The sequence below is a fragment of the Balearica regulorum genome, chromosome 24, assembly GCF_011004875.1.
Source record: "Balearica regulorum gibbericeps isolate bBalReg1 chromosome 24, bBalReg1.pri, whole genome shotgun sequence".
In the NCBI taxonomy this organism is placed as follows: Eukaryota; Metazoa; Chordata; class Aves; order Gruiformes; family Gruidae; genus Balearica; species Balearica regulorum.
In genome coordinates, this window is record NC_046207.1 from 1,533,834 (window position 1) to 1,555,326 (window position 21,493).

A 21,493-nucleotide genomic window follows, 5' to 3' on the forward strand; every position below is an offset into this window, starting at 1 on the left:
GGAAAAGACCTCTAGGATCATCAAGTCCAACCATCAACCCAATACCACCATGTCTACTAGACCGTGTCCCAAAGTGCCATGTCTGCACGCTTCTTGAACACCTCCGGGGACGGTGACTCCACCACCTCTCTGGGGAGCCTGTTCCAACGTCTGACCACCCTTTCAGTGAAGAAATTGTTCCTAATATGCAACCTAAACCTCCCCTGGAGCAATCTGAGGTCATTTCCTCTTGTCCTATCACTGGTTGCTTGGGAGAAGAGACCAACAGCCACCTCACCACAACCTCCTTTTGGGTAGTTGTAGAGAGTGATAAGGTGTCCCCTCAGCCTCCTCTTCTCCAGACTAAACAACCCCAGTTCCCTCAGCCGCTCCTCATAAGACTTGTGCTCCAGACCCTTCAACAGCTTTGTTGCCCTTCTCTGGACATGCTGCAGCGCCTCAATGTCCTTCTTGCAGTGAGGAGAATGTCCAGGTGGTGCATGCTGCACTGTCATCACTTCAGGGTACAGTGCTCACGGTCCGTCAGCCCCCTCCCAGTGGCCTCATCGTTTCACTGCTTAATTGTGGAACTGCAAGTGCCATTTGCACGAAGTCAAACCAGTCCAGCTGATGACAGCTGAACGACGTAATTTCAGTCTTTCTTTTAAGAAGGCGAACTGATAGAGAAGGTAGATGTCTTTTCCCCCGCTTGCCAATGAAGTTTAGCTCTTCTCACTCTTTCTGACCTCTGAAGGACAGTGATGGCAGCAGAGTGACACACTGGATTGTGTTGCTGTGGTGGGTCGACCTTGGCTGGATGCCACGTGCCCACCAAGCCACTCTATTATTCCCCTCGTCAGCAGGACAGGGCAGGAGAAAGGCACCCTGGAGGTGCCTTTCCTCTGAGTAGGGCAGACATGCACGGTGGAGCCCTGGCCTAGTGACTCTTGGTGGTCAAGGGGAGACCTATTTAATCTGAGGAGGGAGTCTGGCACAGCTCAGCCCACATCAGTGGCAAGTACCTCCTGTCACAAAGACCTGAGTTACCACCGGCCCATGCACAACTTGGAACTCTCTTGTAGCTCTCGCGGAGTGCAAGGAGCAATTCAAAGGAGGGACCTGACTCATCTCCCCCATGCTGGGGCACAGGGCTAGCCAAGCTCTGGCCTTGGTGTTCATGGAGATGCTCCAAGTAGACTGGAAATCTCTGCTCTGGGGAAGCTTCCCCAGAGACACTGCCCCATCCTGGCCATCATTCCCAGACCTGAGATGCTCAACACTGAATGGCAGCCCCATCCCTTCTTCCACAGTTTCCTTGTGTGGATCCCTACTCCTTTCCCCATGTCTTTCTGAATGGAACGAGTGAACATAAGCTTCGGCTCCATCCAGCTCCCGAGAACATCCAAGATGTGCAAAGGCCAGTTGGTGGGGGCACCAGCCTCAGTGAGAGGGTGGTGATCTTTCTTGACACGATCATCACTATGACCCGTTTCACCTCCATCCGCACCTCCTACGTCTGCGTCATCTTGTCCGTCCTGAGGGTCCACTCTGTCTTGGGCAAGTGTCATATCTTCTCCATCTGCACTGCCTGCCTCAGTGTAGTGGCCACCAATTATTTGCCCATGGTCTCAAGCACCTGAGGACAGAGTGGTCTTCTGACTTCTGCACCACAAAGATGCCCCTGTTGGATCCCCTCATGTTCAGCCTGAGGAATCAGGAGGTAAAAGCTGACCTCCCCAGGTTGTCTTGAGGGAGGGGACTGGGCCAGAGTCAGTAGGAATTTTCCCTCTACGTGAGTCACCTGAAAACTAAGGAAGAGGAGGGAGGATCATGGACTTGTGAGTCATGATGCCAGCTAGGGAGAGAAGCTGCCTGAAAGATCACCATGACACATAAGATACTGGAAGGCTCCTGGCAGCCTTCTGTTGCCTGGCAGTGGACTGCATGATCTGTTCCTTAATCTACAACATAAATTTTCAGGTGCTCAGGGCCCCTTTGTCCCATGTGACCTGGAGCTTGGAGGCAGCAGTTCTACAGCAGGCATGTCTGCCTGAGAGGATGCTCAAATACCTTCTGACTTAGAGGTCTGTGAAAAGCCCAGCTGCTGCCTCACTGCTCAAGTAAGACTCTCCAAGTGCTGAAAGACCTGGCCCTGGCCCTAGGGAACCTGTGACATAGCAAAGATCGCAACTTGATTCCTTTCCTTGGGATGAGCCCAGTCTATCATGTCTCTAGAAAGCCTCCCTGGGTCAGCAGCATGGGGGTGTAAGGAGGTCTGTCTGCAGCAGCAGTTAAAGAGATTTTTCTCTACTCTCCACAGTGAGGTTTGGAGACTGCTTTGAGGCAGCAGAGGAAGAAGATGTGAACCTGCAAGCACCAACTCCCTCTTTCTTGAAACTCTGTGGTCAACCTGTGAAAGGGAAAGCATGACATAGTCCTGTTTTTTTTCTGGCAAACCTGATGGGACTTGCAGTCTTTGGTGAGATGTGTCTTTCAGGCTAGAAGGATTGGAGCAAGAGGGGTTGCTGACCCAGGTCTCTCAGATCCTGCTGTGGATGGATAAATCCAAACCTTGTGTATATTCAGAGAGGTTCTCCTCTGTGCTTTCTGTGGAGAAACCCCTGGTGTTTTTCCATGGGCAGGATGCCAAGCTGCAGGACAGCACCACCTGCCTCTCCACTGAGCCCACATTGGTAACCACAGCATGCGCCATCACACAGAAAGAGTGTGTCTGTGTGTGTCTGTGTGTGTTCCCCGAGCAGTGTCTCCCTCCCCAGCACCGCTTGCTTGTAGACCTAAGCTTGTCCAGCAGTGGCATGCCGGGGTTGTGGTGAGGCTGGGTCTCTGCCTCCCCAGCCTGTGTAGCAAAGACAAAAGTCAGCAACAGCATGCTGGTGTGACTTTTTGGTCTGAGTTCAGATCCAGGGTCTTGGGAAAAAAAGCAAAATAGTCCAATCAAACCGTCAAGTTCAAGGAGTGCCTGGACTTGGGGGAGAGCTCTTGAGGGATGCCATATGAACCACAACAGGCTCCATCAGACCCCCTGAGATGAAACTAACTGAGGCATGGGAATGAGTATTAAGAAGATGTATCTCACTGGCTTTTCCCGCTGTCATTCTGAAGCACACTCTTGCAGAAAGGAGCCCTTGATGTGAGACACACTGCTCTTGTGGGTTTATTCCTAGCCAACATAGCCCGAGGAAGGAAAAATCCCTTCCTAGCCATGCACCTGGACATCAGCCAAACCCTCAGCATGTGAAAAAGACCCATTATCCAGAGACTGGGGAAGATTGTCTGTTCTACTGGATTCCCACCCATGCCCCAGGCTGATCCATTGCTTTTCATGTCTCTCCTCCATCTCAGGAGAATCTCCATTGCTTTGCTGGCGAGAATCCCTGTGCCCCAATTTCCTGACAAAAGCCAGCTCTTCACTCCATTTCTAGGCATGAGTTTGTCCCTCTGTGCACAGCGTCATGCTAAATCCATTTGGTGGAGCAAAGAGCTGACCTTGGAGAGCAACTGTGTGGGAAGGTGACAAAACCAGCCCTGGTGGCTACAAAGATGTTTTAGCTGAGCTTTCCTTTCTGAGAGAGTAAAAGTGTACGTGCAAGCAGTGAAGCCTTCTGGAGTGACAGGCAGAACTTAGTCTGTATCAAATTGGGATGTGCGAGAAGGGGAGACAGAACAGGGACGATCAGGAGGCAAAGAGAATGAGGCACATGAAGAAAAGAGGTGTCATGTGCCTGAGAGGGATGGAAAGGTGGATGGCCACTGAGAAGTGAAGACAGGTTCTGCATTAACCTGCTCAGTTAACATGTTCACATCTTCCGTGCTTCCTTGCCTACACCTACAGCTAGAAAACTGGATGCACATTGTGTCTGTGGAGAGCTCAGGGGATGATTCTTCCAGGTGGCCGTCTGTAGGATCGCCCCCAGGATGTCCTCCTGGAGGTGGTTTTCTGACTTTCTCACACACAAACAGGAGTGTTGGTCTCAGAATGCACCTCAGCTCGGTGTGGATCCCACATAAACATAAGCAAGAAGCACCAATAAGGTGGAAGACAGGACAAGGAACACAGTCAGGAAAGAACATGCACAAGACTCCCATTTGACATCTTTCTGAGAACTGGGAAATTGCAATTATTCTTTGAAAGAATAAAATCACACAAGGGAGAATAGCATGGCTCAGAGTCAAAAAGGACTACATTTTAAAAAAAAATTCTCATTATCGTCTTCCAGCTGTTGAGAGCTACATGTCAGGAGTAGCTGAACTGGAAAAAAACCCACTGCGCTTTGCTATTTTTATAGCATCCTTAAATTCCATTTATGTTCACTTTTGGTTTAAGAGAATGCATTCCTCCGGGGACAGAATTGGCTTAGTGTGGATGATCATGCACGTGATCATTTGCAATCTCGAGCTGAAATTTGTACTGGTTAGGGCCTTCCGTCACATTCTTTTATTTTTTTTATTTTTTTTTTTTTTACTTTGAGGTAACCTCCTTTGTAATTTTTAGAGCCATGGCAAAGGAGAACAAGTCACACCCGTAACTGATCTCATTCCTCTGGGCTTCCTGACCTCCCTGGGTGAGCACATGGCCCCGTGTGCCATTATCTTCTCCATGTATCTTCTAACCTTGCTGGGGAACGACATCCTCATTGTCGCTGCATGGAGCAAGTGTAGAAGCCAGAATTACAGCTCCTGGGACAATCCTCTTTCAGTCACTGGGGCATATGTCAATCTCTGCATAGGTTAAAAGCCTTTCCAGATAAACCAAATTGCATATTGAGCTATCAGCTGTGGAACACTGAAAAGTGTCCAAACGAACTGGTAGATGTGCTTGCCATCAGGGCCATGCTTGTAGTAGTCATCTGGAACTTCTTCCTGTGTGAGAGGATGAGATTTTTTTCCTCAAAAACATCCAATCATCTCTCTGAATCTCTGTTCTTTATACAGTAGAATATTGCTAATGATGCACTTTATCGTGCTTCCAAGATTAGATTGATTGACTGCATGGTCATCTATGACTATTGTTGAGCATGAGCTGTATATTTTTTTAAGCTGCCCAGGAGAAACACGGTCAATGTGCTTACTCCTCCTCTTCTCTTGCACATCTATTTGAGGCTTGCTCAGGAATATTGTGTTTGATCTGGGATGATCAGGTAGATTAGGTTCCACGGCTAAACCACCTAGGAAAACCTGGTCACTAATGTGCTGGAGATGGGAGCTGCCACTGCTGGCATCTGAGTCCCCTGACTTGGCCTCCACTGATCCTGATCTGCCGCCTGCTGCTATCACCTTGTATGTGTCAAAGATGACCAAAGGGCTAGAGAACCTATCCTATGAGGAAAGACTGAAGGAGTAAAATCCTTTTCTCCCTGGAGAACAGAAGGCTCGAGGAGGACCTCATCACAGTAGTCTCCTACTTAAAGGGTGGCCACAAAGAGGACAGAGGCTCTGTCATCACAAGAAGCCACATGGAGCAGACAGGGGGTAATGACAGATCTCCAACAGCCAGGGACTGCAGTGCTGGGAAAGCCTTGGCCTGCATGTGAGGAGCAGTGGTGATGTGAGCAGAGTTCAGGCTGTCCCTGCCTCGGAGCACTTGGGGAGCCAGGGAAGCTGAGTACAGACAGGGTCATCCCCCATGTTTGTGCTATGGTTGGGTTGGTGCCTGTCCTGTACCACCGTGTCCCCAGGGCACGACCAATTCTCAACCCGTGGGGCTACCCGTGGGGGCCACGCCCACTGTGAGGAGGAACTGGAGATGCCTGGGTGCTGGCAACAGACCCCAGTGCTGGGGCGGCAGGTCTCATGAAGGAGGAGGTGAAGCCTTGGTTTCTGGGCACAGAAAGAAGGTGCCCAGCACCCAGAGAGATGGACAAAGATGGTGCCTCTGCCCCAAACTTCAGGCAGGAGGAGTGTGAGTAGAACCTCGTGTGGTCCATGGGGCACTGTATGCCTGAGATGTTATTTTGAGCCATAAGTGCCTTCAGGAGTTCCTTTTCTGCACCCAGGAGACCATGGATACCTGAGGGATGCCAGGATTTAGAGCACTACCTGGGACTGAAGTCTGACATCTCAAAAATTTCCAAGTATCACTGAAAAGCACACCTAAACGTTGGCATTAACAGTGAAGCCACAAGTAGCTCACCCAGACTCAGGAAGATGAACACCTTAAACAAGCCAGGAGAAGGTAGGGAATCACTGGGCTGCGGAGAGCTCGTGTTACTGTGGGGACACTCTGTGCACTGCTGCCATCTGCCCAGTCACCGTCTGCCTGTAAATGGTGGGACGATGGCCGGAGAGCGGGGATTTCCTGCAGGGATATGCAGGGAGCAGATGCTTTGTGGACTTAGGGCCTGCTGAGCTGGGCTTACACAGACCTTGATAACAGGGAAGACGGGGTCAGTGCCTCAACACCTTCATCGCTTTGCTTCACAATTGGGTGGCTAGGAGGCAGATGAAGGATCTCATAACTGAGCCTCCAGGCAGAAAGACCCTCTGCTGGAATTTCACCTTTTGCTGCGGGGAAGGCAGTCCACAGAGCTCCCGATGTGCATGGCCACCCTTCTGCCTTGGCATCTCCTCCTGGCCAAGGCCTCTGATATGCCAAGGTTTTTGGTCCAGCTGGTGCCCGAGAATAGCAGCCAACACAGGAGACATGCGAATGGCCCAGCAGAGACAGACCAGAGAAGCTTCTGAGCACAGAAATGTGTCCCACTGTTGCTGCAACGGCCCAGTGGGGATGGAGGGGGGTAACTGCTCTTGCGCAGAGCCTTTCCAGAGCAGAGCTGGGATCTGGCAGTGGTACAACCTTAAAGGCCCAGGAAAGCCGCCCTAGGCTTAAAGGAGACAAAGAACCACAGAGCAGCCACAGGTATTTGGGCACTGGGTGCTCTTCCAGAGCTGCAGTGGCCCATGGGGGTGTTGGGTTCACAGAGAGTGGGGACTCCATTGTGTGGTTGCTACCAATCCTAACTTGTGAATTACCTCAGCCCTGCGTGTCTGGACAGCACCTGGGCCATGCCAGGTGCTGAAGGACTGTATGAGGTGCCTATCTGCCTGTGCCCATGTGTGCTGGCCATGGACCTTAGACTGGGTAAGGGAGGGGAGGGGAAGGTGGGGATGAAATTGTGGTATTGTTGACTCCATATGCCCACTCCTCAACCCTTTGGAGCCATCCTCTATTCGAGCCTCATCGCCCAGCACAGCTCAATCCAGAGCTAGAGGAGATCCCTTCCCAGAGTGCCAGAGGGGCTGCTGACCTCATCCATTGGCAGCCACGGGCTCCTCACGCAGGGCTTGGTCTCCCCATTCACAGAATGTGATCCAGGAAGCAGTGCTTCAGGCCCATCTAGGCAGCTATACCGCAAGGCTGGAAGGAATGATAGCCATCTGCTGTGAAGTAGCCAAGAATATCTTCCTCAACTCCAAGGACAGGGCAAAAAAGACAACCCAGGGCAGTGAGTCCGACCCTTCCCATCTTCTGGGAATGAGGAAGGGTCCTCTTTTGTGCCCAAGCTGATTCTCCCCAAGAAGCCACGTTTTTTCATAACCAGACTGGAAGACTTGCCACAGAAGGAAGGAGCACTCAGAGGCCCAGGCTTGGATGCAGCACAATTTTAATGAGTCTAAAGAAGAAAAGGAGGTGGCTCACCTGCAGCCCGTGGAGGACCCCGTGCCGGAGCAGGTGGAGACACCTGAAGGAGGCTCTGACCCCATGGGAAGCCCACACTGGAGCAAGCTCCTGGCAGGACCCGTGGGCCCATGGAGAGAGGAGCCCATGCTGGAGCAGGTTTGCTGGCAGGACTTGTGACACCGTGGGGGACCCACGCTGGAGCAGTCTGGTCCTGAAGGTCCGCACCCCATGGGAGAGACCCACGTGGGAGCAGTTCGTGAAGAACTGTAGCCTGTGGGAAGGACTCACGCTGGAGAAGTTAGTGGAGGACTGTCTCGTGTGAGAGGGCCCCCCACGCTGGTGCAGGGGAAGAATGTGAGGAGTCCTCCCCCAGAGGGGGAGCAGAAACACCGTGTGATCAGCTGACCGCAACCCCCATTCCCCGTCCCCCTGGGCCACTGAGGGGGGAGTAGGTAGAAACTGGGAGTGAAGTTAAGCCCGGGAAGATGGGAGGGGTTGGGGAAGGTGTTTTGAGATTTGGGTTCATTTCTCGTTGCTCTGCTCTGTTTTGCTTGGTAATAAATTAGATGAATTTTCTCTCTAAGTTCAGTCTGTTTTGCCCGTGACGATAAGTAGTGAGTGATCTCTCCCTGTCCTTATCTCCACCCACAAGCCTTTCGTTATACCTTTTCTGCCCTGTCCAGTTAAGGAGGGGGAGTGATAGAACGGCTCTGGTGGGCACCTGGCCTCCAGGCAGGGTCAACCACCACGCATCCCTTGCCAGATTTAATTCCAAGTGGGCCTGAGCCTTCCTTGTTGCATCCCTACATACTCTGACTACATTCCTCCATTCCACTCAAGTGGCCGGGCCCTTTTTCCACATACCGTAAACTTCCTTCTTCCCTTTGAGTTTTTCCATGAGCTCCTTGCTCATCCATGCGGGTCTCATGCCTCCTTTGCTTCATTTCCTACTCTTTGGGATGCACCGATCTTGAGCTAGGAGGAAGTGGTGCTTGAATGTTGACCAGCTCTCTGGGACCCCCCACCACCACCACCTTCAAGAGCCCTAACCCATGGGATTCTTCCAAGCAGGTGTTTGAAGAAGCCAAAGTTATCACAAATGCTCACCAGCCGAGGGCGGTACTCAGCTAGTTCTCAAGCCAAACCGCCTCCCGGCCCACCCCCCCACTAATAGACAGAGCATGCTGTCATATGGTATGGAATATCCCTTTGGCCAGTTTGGGTCAGCTGTCCTGGCTGTGTCCCCTCCCAGCTTCTTGGGTGCCTCCCGCCTTCTCATTTGCGTGCCAGTATGAGAAGCTGAGAAGTCCTTGACTGCTTGGCAACAACTAAAACCATCAGTGTGTTATCAACGTTATCCTCATACTAAACCCAAACCACAGCACTATACCAGCTACTAGAAAGAAAATTCACTCTGTCATCTCAGCCAAAACCAGGACACCACCACCGTTGTTTGAAAAATGAGGAAGACTTTCCTTGTCACCGGGGAAGGCATTTTGGTTGCCTGCTGGCTGGCACAGTCATTTTTCCCCTTCTTCCTAGCTATCAGCAAATTGTTGATCCTCTCTGTCACGGCCTTTAATCGTGATGTCACTATATGCACACTGCTCCATTACACCACTCACATGAAAAAGTAAATCTACTTCCTTCGAGCCCTGGTAGCGTGGGCATTGGGTTTGTGGTCACCTTCACCCAGGTGGCTCTACTACTGAATAGCCACTTTGCATCAAGACAGCCATCGCTGGAATCCAAGTCCCCTGACTCAGCCTCTGCTGATCCTCATCCAGCACCCACTGCCACTCCTGTGTACGTGTCAAAGGTGACCAAAGGGCTGGACACCTGTCCTGTGAGGAGAAGAGAAGGTTCAGGGGACACCTCATCACAGTGTGTGCAGTACTTAAAGGGTGGCTACAGAGAGGACAGAGGCTCTCTCATCGCAAGGAGCCACATGGAGAAGACAAGGGCCAATGAGTACAAGTTGCACCGGGAGCGCTTTCATCTTGACGTAAGAAATACATTTTTTACAGTAAGAACAATCACTCAGCGGAACAACCTCCCCAGGGAGGTGGTAGAGTCCCCATTGCTGGAGGTTTTCAAGATGCGATTGGACACGGTGGTAGATCATAGCATCATAGGAGCATAGAGCACCAGGTTGGAAGTAGCCCATGGGGCTGTAGAGTTCACAGCGAGTGGGGACTCCCTTGTGTAGCCTCAGCGTGACTGATACCAGTACTAACATGTGAATTACCTCCGCCTTGCATGTCTGGACAGCTGCTGGGCCCTGCCAGGCACTGGAACACTGTGTGAGGTACCGGTCTCACCTGCCTGTGCCCACGTGTATTGCCCATGGACCCTAGAGTGGGTAACAGAGCACTGCAGAAGAGGAAGTTGATGCTGTGGGCTGTAGGGAGGCATTGTTGTTTCCCATCCCCACTCCTGACACCCTTAGGAGCCGTCCTCTCACTGATGGCTGTGCAGAAGACAGGGATGTCTTTCTCGAGTCCAAAGGAGAGGGCAGCAAGAAAAAAATCCACTGCAGGGAGTCCCACTCTCCCCTTCGTCCGCCTTTTCCCCTGAGCCGACCGGAAGACTTGCCACAGAAGGAAGGAGGACTCGGAGGCCCAGGCTTGAATGCAGCACAACTTTAATGAGTCTAAAGAAGAAAAGGAGGTGGCTCACAGGGAGCACCAGGGTCAGCCACTAAGAAGCAGTAGAGCTCCTGCAGGGTGTTGTCCGTCGGCCTGCCCGCCCTGCAGAGGGAGGGAGGCCATCAGGTCCCCGCTAGGCTGGTCTTGAGAGACAGCAACAGGAAAGGAAAGAGAGAGAGAGAGGAGAGTGGAGGAAGGAAACGATGGCCCAAAGCTCTACATAGAATGCCCTGAATCTCTGTCTCCTCTCCAGCAGCACGTTCTGAGGTCTTGGGAGGATCTTGCCAGGGGAAGCTGCCAGCAGATTCAGCAGGGTTGACATCTGTTGCCACAGTAGCGGCTGGTGATGCAGGAGAGGTCACAGCACCCAGAGCTGATGGGCACTCCGTCACGGCTGAGGATGCTGCCAACAGCAGCGGAGGTGGAGGAGCCCACAACGGTGTTCTGTGGGAAGGAGCTGAGGATGGGGCCGGGCAGGGTCACCACCACGGGGGAGGGCTCAATGACGACTATGGAGTTCTGGCACTGCCTGACGCAGGGCTCGTTGCAGCTGTTGGCCAGCGGGGTCGGGCCGCAGGGCTGGCAGGGCAGGCAAGGCTGGCAGGGCTGGCACTGGTTGGAGCAGGACATGTCTCTGGGCCAGAGGTTCACCTGGGAGAGAGGGTAGGGAGAAGTAGAAAACAGGGGCACCTGAGAAGCAGCACTGCACCCAACCACGCAGGAGGCAAGGCACCTCCTGGCCCAGCACGCGCTGCCCAGCTCACAGCCCAGGAGCTGGCTCACCTAAGTCCCAGCCCCTCTCTGCGGAAGACCTTCTCTCCCCTTGCCTCTCCCATGAGAAGCAGCTCCCAGCCCTGGGCTAGCGCAGTCCATATCAGCGGACATGCATTGAGGAAAGACCTGATCTCGAAGGAGGAGGAGAAGAGGCTTCCCACTCACCTGATTCCCAAGGAGAAGGAGGCGAGAGAAGTGGATGAGAGAGCAGAGACCTGGGCTGCCTTTTATAGGAGTCCCGTGCTGCCTCAGGCCCGGAGGCACCCCTTGTGCAAGTAATAATGATGTTCTGACAAGCTCATGTCTAATGCAAAGCATCCCAGCTAATGGCATGGGCTGTGTCCTGGTTTCCTGCACTGCTGCCTTTTCATTTCCTGGCTTATGCCACGTGCGTCCCCATGGGAAGGCTTCTGTAAGTGCCGGGACAAGAGGCAGAAACACGTCAGCGCAGGCAGAAGACTCGGCTCCAGTGCTGACGGCGTCCTGTGCAGGCAACTGATGTGCACCTGGGTCATTCCTGTGGGCTTGTTTGGGGTTAGGATGTGGGCACCGCATGCCCAAGGACTGCCATTTGAGAGGACGTGGCACATCTCTCTGACGGTCGCTCATTGTTGCACACAGGTGGGCTTCTGCTGGGAGGCTTTGACCCTCTTGCAACACTAACAGTGCTGACAGGATGAGTTTGCTGGGCTCATTGGCCTCATCCCCTCTCTGTGCAGACTCTGCAGGTCCTCAGGCAACACCGTGAGCATGTCTGGGGCCCGGTCCTTCCCCGGGGTACTTGACTCCTGTCCTGCCAGCGTGGTCCCCAGCATCTCCTCAGCAGAGGCCACAGCTGCTGATGTTTTCCTGGCTTTATGTGAGCGTACAGCTTTTGGCATGGCTCCGTGCAGGCGTGCATGAGCACACGTGTGTCAGTCTGTACTTGTGTGACCCTCATCACAAGGGCATGCGCAGGTCATAGCAGGGGGACTCTCTCCTGCTCCCCTGGTGTGTCCATGAGCACCGCAGAGTAGCGGGTTGCCCTTGCCAGCAGGAGTCCATCTACAGCTGAATGGTGGTGCCTTTGGCCTGGCAGAGAGGTGCTCAGAGAACTGAAATGCAGTCTCTGCCTCCTGTGCCCTCCACTTCTTGCTTTATGTACAGGGAGGAAGGCCAAGAAAGCCAAGAGCTTTGATTCAAACGCCTTTGGCGACGAAGCACCAGGAATTCCATGTCCCCCATAAAATCCTGAGTCTGAGGGCCTAGCAACTGTGTCTGTGAAGGCAGGGACACGTGATTTAGGGCAAGCCGCTGAAACCCTGCTGCTTCTTCATGAGCGACACAGGAAAAGTCCCTCTTTGTGCAGAAAGGAGCTGTTATGCACTGACCACAACCCCCCATTCCGCAGCAAGGAGGGCCCACAGCAAGCTCGCTACCTTGAACTTCAGGAGAGTAGACTTTGGCCTCTTCAGGGACCTGCTTGGTAGAGTACCATGGGACAAAGCCCTCGAGGGAAGAGAGGCCCAAGAAAGCTTGCCAATATGCATAGAATCATAGAATCATAGAATGGTTTGCGTTGGAAGGGACCTCAAAGATCACCTAGTTCCAACCCCCCCTGCTGCGGGCAGGGACACCCTTCACTAGACTACATTGCCCAAAGCCTCATGCAACCTGGCCTTAAACACTTCCAGGGATGGGGCCTCCACAACCTCCCTGGGCAACCTGTTCCAGTGCCTCACCACTCTAACAGTAAAGAATTTCTTTCTAACATCTAATCTAAATCGACCCTCCTTCAGCTTAAACCCACTACCCGTTGTCCTACCACCACACTCCCTGATAAACAGTCCCTCACCATCTTTCCTGTAGGCCCCCTTCAGGTACTGGTAAGGCGCAATTAGATCTCCCCGGAGCCTTCTTTTCTCCAGGCTGAACCAGCCCAACTCTCTCAGCCGGTCCTCCTAGGAGAGGTGCTCCAGCCCTCTGATCAGCTTTGTGGCCTCCTCTGGACTCTCTCCAACAGCTTGATGTCTCTCTTGTAGTAGGGTCCCCAGAGCTGGAGACAGTACTCCAGGTGGGGTCTCGCAAGAGCAGAGTAGAGAGGCAGAATCACCTCCCTCGACCTGCTGGTCACACTTCTTTTGATGCAGCCCAGGACACGGTTGGCTTTCTGGGCTGCAAGCGCACACTGCCGGCTCATGTTGAGCTTCTCATCAATCAACACCCCCAAGTCCTTCTTCTCAGGGCTGCTTTCAATCCATTCCCCGCCTAGCCTACAGTCGTGCTTGGGATTGCGCCGACCCACGTGCAGGACCTTGCACTTGGCCTTGTTGAACTTCATGCGGTTTGCATGGGCCCACCTCTCCAGCCTGTCAAGGTCCCTCTGGATGGCATCTCTCCCCTCCAGCGTGTCGACCACACCACACAGCTTGGTGTCGTTGGGTGCACTTGATCCCACTGTCTATGTCGCCAACAAAGATGTTAAACAGTGTCGGTCCCAGTACCGACCGCAGAGGAACGCCACCCCTCCCTGTTCTCCACTTGGACATTGAGCCGTTGACCACAGCCCTTTGAGTGCGACCATCCAGCCAATTCCTTGTCGGCCGAGTGGTCCATCCATCGAATGCGTGTCTCTCCAATTTAGAGACAAGGACTCAAGGATCACGTCCTCCAAGGTCAGGAACGATGCATCCCAACAAAGAAGAAGGCAGGTAAAAACAGCAGGAGGCCTGCATGGATCAACAAGGAGCTCCCGGACAAACTCAAACACACTGAGGATGCCTACCGAGGGTGGAAGCAAGGGCAGGTAGGCTGGGAGGAATACAGAGAAATTGTCCAAGCATACAGGGATCAGGTTAGGAAAGGCTAAAGCCCTGATAGAATTAAAACTGGCCAGGGATGTCAAGGACAAGAAGAAAACCTTACATAGGTACGTCAGTGATAAAAGGAAGACTAGGGAAAATGTGGAACCCCTCCCATATGAAATGGGAGACCTGGTTACCGGGGACATGGAGAAGACCGAGGTACTCAACAATATTTTGCCTCAGTCTTCACTGGCAAGTGCTCTAGCCACACCACCCAAGAGTCAGAAAGCAGAGGCAGGGACTGGGAGCATGAAGAACCAGCCACTGTCGGAGGAGATCAGGTTCGAGACCATCTAAGGAACCTGAAGGCGCACAAGTCCATGAGACCTGATGAGATGCCTCCGCACGTCCCGAGGGAACTCATGGATGAAGCGGCTAAACCACTCTACACCGTATTTGAGAAGCTGCGCCGGTGTGGTGAAGTTCCCACTGACTGGAAAAGGGGAAACGCAATCCCCATTTTTAAAAAGGGGAAAAAAGGAAGAGCTGGGGAACTACAGGACGGTCAGTCTCACCTGTGCCCAGCAAGATGATGGAGGAGATCCTCCTGGAATCCTCATGGAGGAGATCCTCCTTCATGCCTGACAAATTTGGTGGCCTCCTACAATGGGGTTACAGCGTTGGTGGATAAGGGAAGAACAACTGGTGCTGTACACCTGGACTTGTGCAAAACATTTGACATTGTGCCACGTGACATCCTTGGAACAGGCCCAGAGAAGTTGTGGATGGCCCATCCCTCGACATGTTCAAGGCCAGGCTGGATGGGGCTTTGGGCAACGTGGTCTAGTGGAGGGTGTCCCTGCCCATGGCAGGGGGTTTGGAACTGGATGGGCTTTGAGGTCCCTTCCAGCCCAAACCACTCCAGCATTCTAGGATATCCCCTGCAGGAAGTGTGGCCTGTGCAGGGCCCGTGCAGAAGCAGGCTGCTGGCAGAACTGTGGCCCCTGGAGGACCCACGCTGGAGCAGTCTTATCTGGAAGGACTGCAGCCTGTGGACAGGACCCACGCTGGAGCTGGTTTTGAAAGACTGCAACCTATGGGAAGTGCTCAGACTGGAGCAGGGAAAAATGTGCAGAGGAAACTGCGGCAGAAAGGACTTGTTGTGTACTGACTACAACCCCCCATGCCGCATCCCACTGCGCTGCTTGGGGGTGGAGGAAATAGAAGAGCCGTGAATGAAGGAGGGAGGTTGAGTCTGTGAAAAGGAGGAGAGGATGCAGTGAAGGTATTTGAAGGATTTTTCACTCTTTCTCACCATCCGGCTCTATTTTTCACTAGTAATAAGTTAAAGGAATCTTCCCCAAGTCAAGTCTGTTTTGCCTGTGACGGCAAATGGTAGGTAATCTCTGTGCCTTTATCTCGACCCATGATCTTTTCCACCTTACTTTCTCTTCCTCCTGTCCCATAGAGGAAGGAGAGTGAGAGAGCAGCTGGCTGGGTGTCTGGAAGCCAGCCAAGGTCCCTGTTGTTTGGCACCAACTGTGGCAATCAGAAGTGCCATGAGCGTTTATCATTTACGTGGGGGTTTTTGCTGTGCATCTGTGCCGTCAGGAGCAGTCTCTTTCTCCCACTGCTGTTCCCCTCAGAGGGTGGGGGCAATGATGTCAACTGGCCTTTGTGCTTGTGTACCTGGGAAGTAGTGGCAGGTTGACAGCCACGGGCAGAGCACAGCCCGCCAACTCTCCTGCCACAAGGCTGAAACGAACAAGGAGATCGCGAAGGCCGTGTGGGAGGAAAGCTGTGAATGGGAGCTTCTGTGCTTGCTTCTGCTCTTTCTGACTCTGCTAGCAAAGGTCCTGCATCAGAACTGATGACAGAGAAGAAACACCTGCTCCCTTGGTTGTCCCAGACCCCCCTTCACCAGCATTCCTTTCCCCAACCATCCAGCCCGCATTGCCTCTCCTTTCCAACCCATCCACGCTCAGTGTTTCATGGGTCGGTCAGTGCAGAAGATCTTGGCTGTCTTTGTAGTCCCAGGTTTCTGAGGTTCAAGCACCAAAGGCTGTTCCCCATGATTGGTCGGCTTTGGGAGAGGTGGGAGCTGGGAGGAGGGGCACAGTACAGTTCTCCTCTCTTGGCCTCCTGGTAGGAGGCCCTTCTGTGCAAGGCTGAGCTCTGGGGAAAGTGCTCTCGGTTCTCCCTTGGCACCCCTGTTTCCACGAGGCACCCAGAGATCTGCAAACAAAGATCCTGTTCCTGTCAGGGGCTGGGACTAGTAGACGCAGAGAAGAGGAGAAGGTGGTGAGAGAGCTTCTGCCTTGCAACTGTTCTTCCCCTGCACCCCAGGATGGGATTGCACTTGCCATGAGCTGCAAAGAGCGAGCGTGGGCTATTCTGATCGGCGCTCTCTCTGCAGTGCCATGGGAGGAACTGTCAGTCGCTCCTCTGTGTCGTCTTGCAGGCCCCTGCAAAAAACCTTGCTGGCTGTGGAGGAGGCAGAGATGTCGTTCTGAGCTGCAAGGGACAGGGAGTGAAGCAGGCCCACAGACAGTGTGTCCTGCCCTCCCAATCCTCTAGGAATGAGAAGGGCTCCACCGGCTCACCCGTTTGTTCCCTCCCAGCAGATCTCCTGTCTCCCTGGACAGCTGTAGAGAGCATCCAGAGAGGAAAGGACCACACAGAGCCTGAGGCTGGGATGCAGCAGGGTTTAATGAGTCCAAAGAGGGAAACAAGATGTCTCCAAGAGGAGCCCGCAGTGGAAGGATCCCCACGGGCAGCCAAGAGTCAGTGCCCCGCAGAGGGAGAGGGGCAGGCAGGTGCCCCCAAGCTGCCTTTGGCTGGCCTGATGGCCCAGGGGAGCGGAAAACGACAAAGGAAAAGGAGAGAGTGGAGGAAGGGAACGAGAGGCATTGGCCATGTTTTCAGGGAGCCCAGGCTGGCCCCTTCCAAAGGGCTGACACCCTTTGCCGGAGGAGCGGGGCATGCCCAGCCCCTCTCAAAGCAATGGCCACGATTTCCGTCCTTCAGTCTGGCATCATCTTCTGCGTTCACAGGGCTCCTGGTCTGGGCTGTCGCCAGTGGCTTTAGCAAGGGGGGCACCTTCTGCTGCCACAGTAGCGGCTGGTGATGCAGGAGAGGTCACAGCACCCAGAGCTGATGGGCACTCCGTCACGGCTGAGGATGCTGCCAACAGCAGCGGAGGTGGAGGAGCCCACGGCAGTGCTCTGTGGGAAGGAGCTGAGGATGGGGCCAGGAAGAATCACCACCACGGGGGAGGGCTGGATGACGACGGTGGAGTTCTGGCACTGCCTGACGCAGGGCTCGTTGCAGCTGTTGGCCAGCGGGGTCGGGCCGCAGGGCTGGCAGGGCTGGCACTGGTCGTAGCAGGACATGTCTCAAAGGTAGAGATGAACCTGGGAGAGAGGACAGGGGGAAGCAGAGCACAGGGGCACCTGAGGAAGAGCCTGCAACCCCACCAACAGGAAGCCAAGGCACCTGCTGGGTGGGGAGGTAGAGGCTGTGCAGGGGGGAACAAGGGCTTCTTTGCCTGAGCCCAGCGGGGCTCTTCAGATAGCAGCCAGGCCCAGGGATCCTCCTGCCTAGCCTGTGGCCAAGAAGCTACCTCAGCCCAGCCCCAGCCTATCTCCATGGCAGACCGTCTCTCCTCTGCTCTCTCCCGTGACCACGATCGCAGAGCACTAGCATAAGACCAAGGAGCAGGTATCCCCTGGGATGTCCTGGAAGGCAAGAGTCCATCCTAGAGGAGGAGGCGGAGGAGAAAAGGGGGTTCCAACTCACCTGTTTCCCAAGGAGAAGGAGGTAACGGAAGTGGTTGAGAGAGCGACCAGTTGGTCTGGCTTTTATACTGGCCTCTAGACTGCCTGAGGCCCAAAGGCAGTGCTGCATAAGCTACAATTTTCCTGCCTGCTCCTAATGAACGGAAACATCCCAGGGATGTGTTGCTGTTTCCCTCTATGCTGCCTTTGCATTTCCTGGTTATGTCATGCCCATTCCCGCACGGATGCTTCTGATGAGTGCTGGGATGAGAGGCCCCCGCATTTCCGGCATAAGCGGGCCTCAAAGTGGGCAGAAGACATGGACTAAGTGCCAGAGGGGTCCAGTGGAGGCAGATGATGTCTGCCTGGGGCACTCTGGTGGGTTTCTTTTTTCATCCTGCTGACAGGAAGAGCCCCAGTGCTCCCACCCCTGCAATCCTTGGCTTGTCCCCCAAGGGCTCCTGTGAGTATGTGCCCTGTGCTCCTCTTTCCTTCCCTCATGGCTCACGCCAACAGTCAGTGGCTGTGTCTTCCCGGGCAGGCAGGCTGCACTTCAACTTTTCAACTCGCTTGTACCTTAAGCTGCCCTCAGGAGGAAGTTGCCAACCTCTTTGGGGCTGACAGCCTTGAGGGTTCATCGATTGTGGGGAGAGGCCCAAATGCCCTCCAGCTCCCAAATCTAGGGAAATACTCTGAAAGCCAGAGGATCAGAATTGTTGAGGTGGAAAGGCACCTCTGGAGATCACCTAGTCCCATGCCCCTGCTCAAGCAGGCTCAGTTAGACCGTGTTGTCTACAACTACGTCCAGACAGGTTTTGTCTGTCTCCACAGAGGAAGACTCCATGACTTCTCTGAACAACCTGTTCCGGTGTTTGACATCCCTCACAGCAAAAAGTTTTTTCTTTGCGTTCAGATGGAATGTTATTTGTTTTAATTTTTGCCCGTTGCCCCTCATCCTGCCAGTGGGCACTACTGAGAAGAGTCTGGCCGCATAAACAAAACAAAGGGTCTCCGCTTCATGGTGCCCCTGGAGCAGGGGATGCACTCTGCTGTCCTTTGATGACCTGCTGCCTGGGAAGGAAGGGAAACCAACAGTAATGGTGGAAAGCTTGGGATGGCAGACTGAAGGCATCAGGGAGGCATCAGGGAGGAATCTGACTGGCACTTCAGCTTTTCAACTCTCTTTTACCTTAATCTGTCGTCAGGAGGAAGCTGCCAACCTCTTTGGCCTCCTCCTCTCCGTGGACGCTCTCTGTCCAGACTTAACAGAGTCTCTGTTAAGACTTGTCTTAACAATGTTGCCTGTGCATCTGTCCTGCTTAGATTGCCCCATCCCTGCTCTGGCAGGGAGGTCCCCAGCAGTTCCTCAGTCACACTCCCAGCCCCTCGTTGTCTATGGGGACACAGACAGGGACACAGCACTCAGGTCTCACTGGACCTCGAACCCTGGCCAACTCTTTGCATGCAGCCTCCAGGCAGCCTCGAGGGGCTGAGCTGTTTCCCGGGGTCATGACTCATGTAAAAGCTTTGAGGTTACAGGGGACAATAAATGTGGTAGTGGTGTTTCCAGGAAAGTAAGCATCCTGGGAAAGGGAGACTGGGGGCAGCCTGGAAAGACTGACAACAGCCAACTGGACCTGTCAGGAATCACGTTAGAGCAGTTCAGAGCATGCGGCTGCAGCTTCTCCAGATGGAAGACTTCATTGGGCAAATGCCAAATTTTGCAAGGATGCTTGCTTTTAAGGAAAAGCTTTTCAGAGCAGAACCCGTGGCGGTTTCCCCTGTGTGGTGATGCCAGGTGATGTGGGAGTTCCCCTCGCCTTCCCCAGACCATGGGGCCCTGAAGCTAAGTCTCCTGCATCTCATCCAAGGCCAAAAGGTTGGGAACAGCTTTTCCCAGGCACTCCCTCCGGATGGCATCCCTTCCCCCCACCGTGTCGACTGCACCGCACAGCTTGGTGTCGTTGGCAAACTTGCTGAGCAGGCACTCGATCCCACTGCCCATGCCGTCGACAAAGATGTTAAACAGCGCCGGTCCCAGTACCGACCCCTGAGGAACGCCACTCCTCACTGATCTCCACTTGGACATTGAGCCGTGACCACAACTCTTCGAGTGCGACCGTCCAGCCAATTCCTTATCTACCGAGTGGTCCATCCGTGGAATCCATGTCTCTCCAATTTAGTGACAAGGATGTAATGCGGGACAGTGTCAAATGCTTTGCACAAGTCCAGGTAGATGACGTCTGTCACGCAGATCGATCCCTCAGTACCTCAAAATTGACCTTCCCTCTCTTTGTTGCATTTAGAGTGGTGCCTTTAACTTCTAAATTACACTTTTCTCTAGACTGCAAGAAGCTGTAGGATTTAGGGCCTGGTGACGCAAACTCCACAATGTGCTCGTCTGGCAGACATTAGCCCATCAACTCACTGAGCAGGGGTGTCCCAGTCCCCTGGATGACTCACAGATATCACAGAGACTGTGTCAAGATAAAGACAATGGTCTTGCAGGGCACCTGCGAGATCATAAAGCTCTAGGTGTGCATATGCTGTTTTGAAGCAAGCTACGGAAATGTTGGTATTGTACCCCAGGGTACGTGTGCTCAATGGAAGCACACAGTGGACTGCTGCTTCCTCTGCCCCAGCTGTGTTTGAGGGAGGGAAAGAGAAAGACACAGCATGTCCTCACGCAAGGAAAGCCCTTGGGTGACCAGCCAGGAAATGAATAGGTAGTGTTGGGGAAAACAACCACCCAGCCCATGTCATTAGCTGAGATGACTTCCGTTCATCACGAGCACCTTAGAAGATTGCCACTTCCGCAGAAGCTACCTCTGGGCCTGGGGCAGGTCAGGGCCACCATAAAAGCCAGCGCAACTCCTCGCTCTCTCATCCACTTCTCTTGCCTCCTTCTCCTTGGGAAGCAGGTGAGTCTGAAGCCCTTTCCCCACGTCCTTCTTCTGGTCATGCAGAAGCGTGCTCCTCCATCCTGTGCTGGCTTGTGGCGCTGCTTGTCATGGGAGGGGGGAGAAGGGGGAAAGCGAGTGTCTGGGACTTGCCTGAGGAGGCTCTTCTTTTAAGAGATAGTCATCAGGCACCTTGGGGCTGGTGGCACTTTGCACTACCATGTCCGGATGAGGCCAAGAAACCCTTCTCCCTCGCTGCAGGTGCCTTTCACATGCTCACAGTGGGGTGTTGGACTCAGGACAAACTGCTCCTCACGTGTACCTGTGCTCTGATTAGTCTCTACCCTCTCTCCCAGGTGTAGCTCTGCCCAGAGACATGTCCTGCTACAACCAGTGCCAGCCCTGCCAGCCCTGCGGCCCGACCCCGCTGGCCAACAGCTGCAACGAGCCCTGCGTCAGGCAGTGCCAGAACTCCATAGTCGTCATTGAGCCCTCCCCCGTGGTGGTGACCCTGCCCGGCCCCATCCTCAGCTCCTTCCCACAGAACACCGTTGTGGGCTCCTCCACCTCCGCTGCTGTTGGCAGCATCCTCAGCTGTGACGGAGTGCCCATCAACTCTGGGTGCTGTGACCTCTCCTGCATCACCAGCCGCTACTGTGGCAGCAGAAGGTGCCCCCCTTGCTAAAGCCACTGGTGACAGCTTGGACAAGCACCCCCAGGAATCCAGACCTAGATTCTCAACTGAGAGCAGAGCTCCTGGCCATTGATTTCAGAGAGGCTGAGCATCCAGTGCTGCCCTTCACAGGAGGGCAGCTGGGGCTCTCTGGAAACATGGCCAAAGTCTAACTCCATGGCCTTCCACCCTCTTCCATCTCTGTCTTGTCTTCTGCTCTTCTGGGCCGCAAAACCCCCGGAGACAACCTGAGGCATCTGCTGACCCCTCTCAGGACAGGCAGATGGATGCCTTGAGGGATCTCCACCGTGGGCAATGGGC

The 21,493-nt window shown here is 53.8% G+C and overlaps 1 protein-coding gene and 2 pseudogenes across 1 annotated transcript; 1 reads left to right on the forward strand and 2 right to left on the reverse strand.

Moving 5' to 3' along the window:
- Window positions 1-4,606: 4,606 nt before the first annotated feature.
- On the reverse strand, window positions 4,607-6,642 carry LOC142604957 (cyclin-Y-like protein 1 pseudogene; annotated as a pseudogene).
- A 3,930-nt stretch (window positions 6,643-10,572) lies between these two features.
- LOC142605008 (feather keratin Cos1-1/Cos1-3/Cos2-1-like) lies at window positions 10,573-11,342 on the reverse strand (annotated as a pseudogene).
- A 9,117-nt stretch (window positions 11,343-20,459) lies between these two features.
- Window positions 20,460-21,184, forward strand: LOC142604978 (feather keratin Cos2-3). Its single transcript, XM_075774940.1, has 2 exons — window positions 20,460-20,520; window positions 20,874-21,184. Exon 2 carries the CDS (start codon window positions 20,876-20,878, stop codon window positions 21,182-21,184), a length of 309 nt encoding a protein of 102 aa, XP_075631055.1. The 5' UTR covers window positions 20,460-20,520; window positions 20,874-20,875.
- Window positions 21,185-21,493: the final 309 nt, after the last annotated feature.

Excerpts from the sequence above, each read along its gene's own strand:
- LOC142604978 (XM_075774940.1), top strand. The coding sequence starts at position 20,876 with ATGTCCTGCTACAACCAGTGCCAGCCCTGCCAGCCCTGCGGCCCGACC.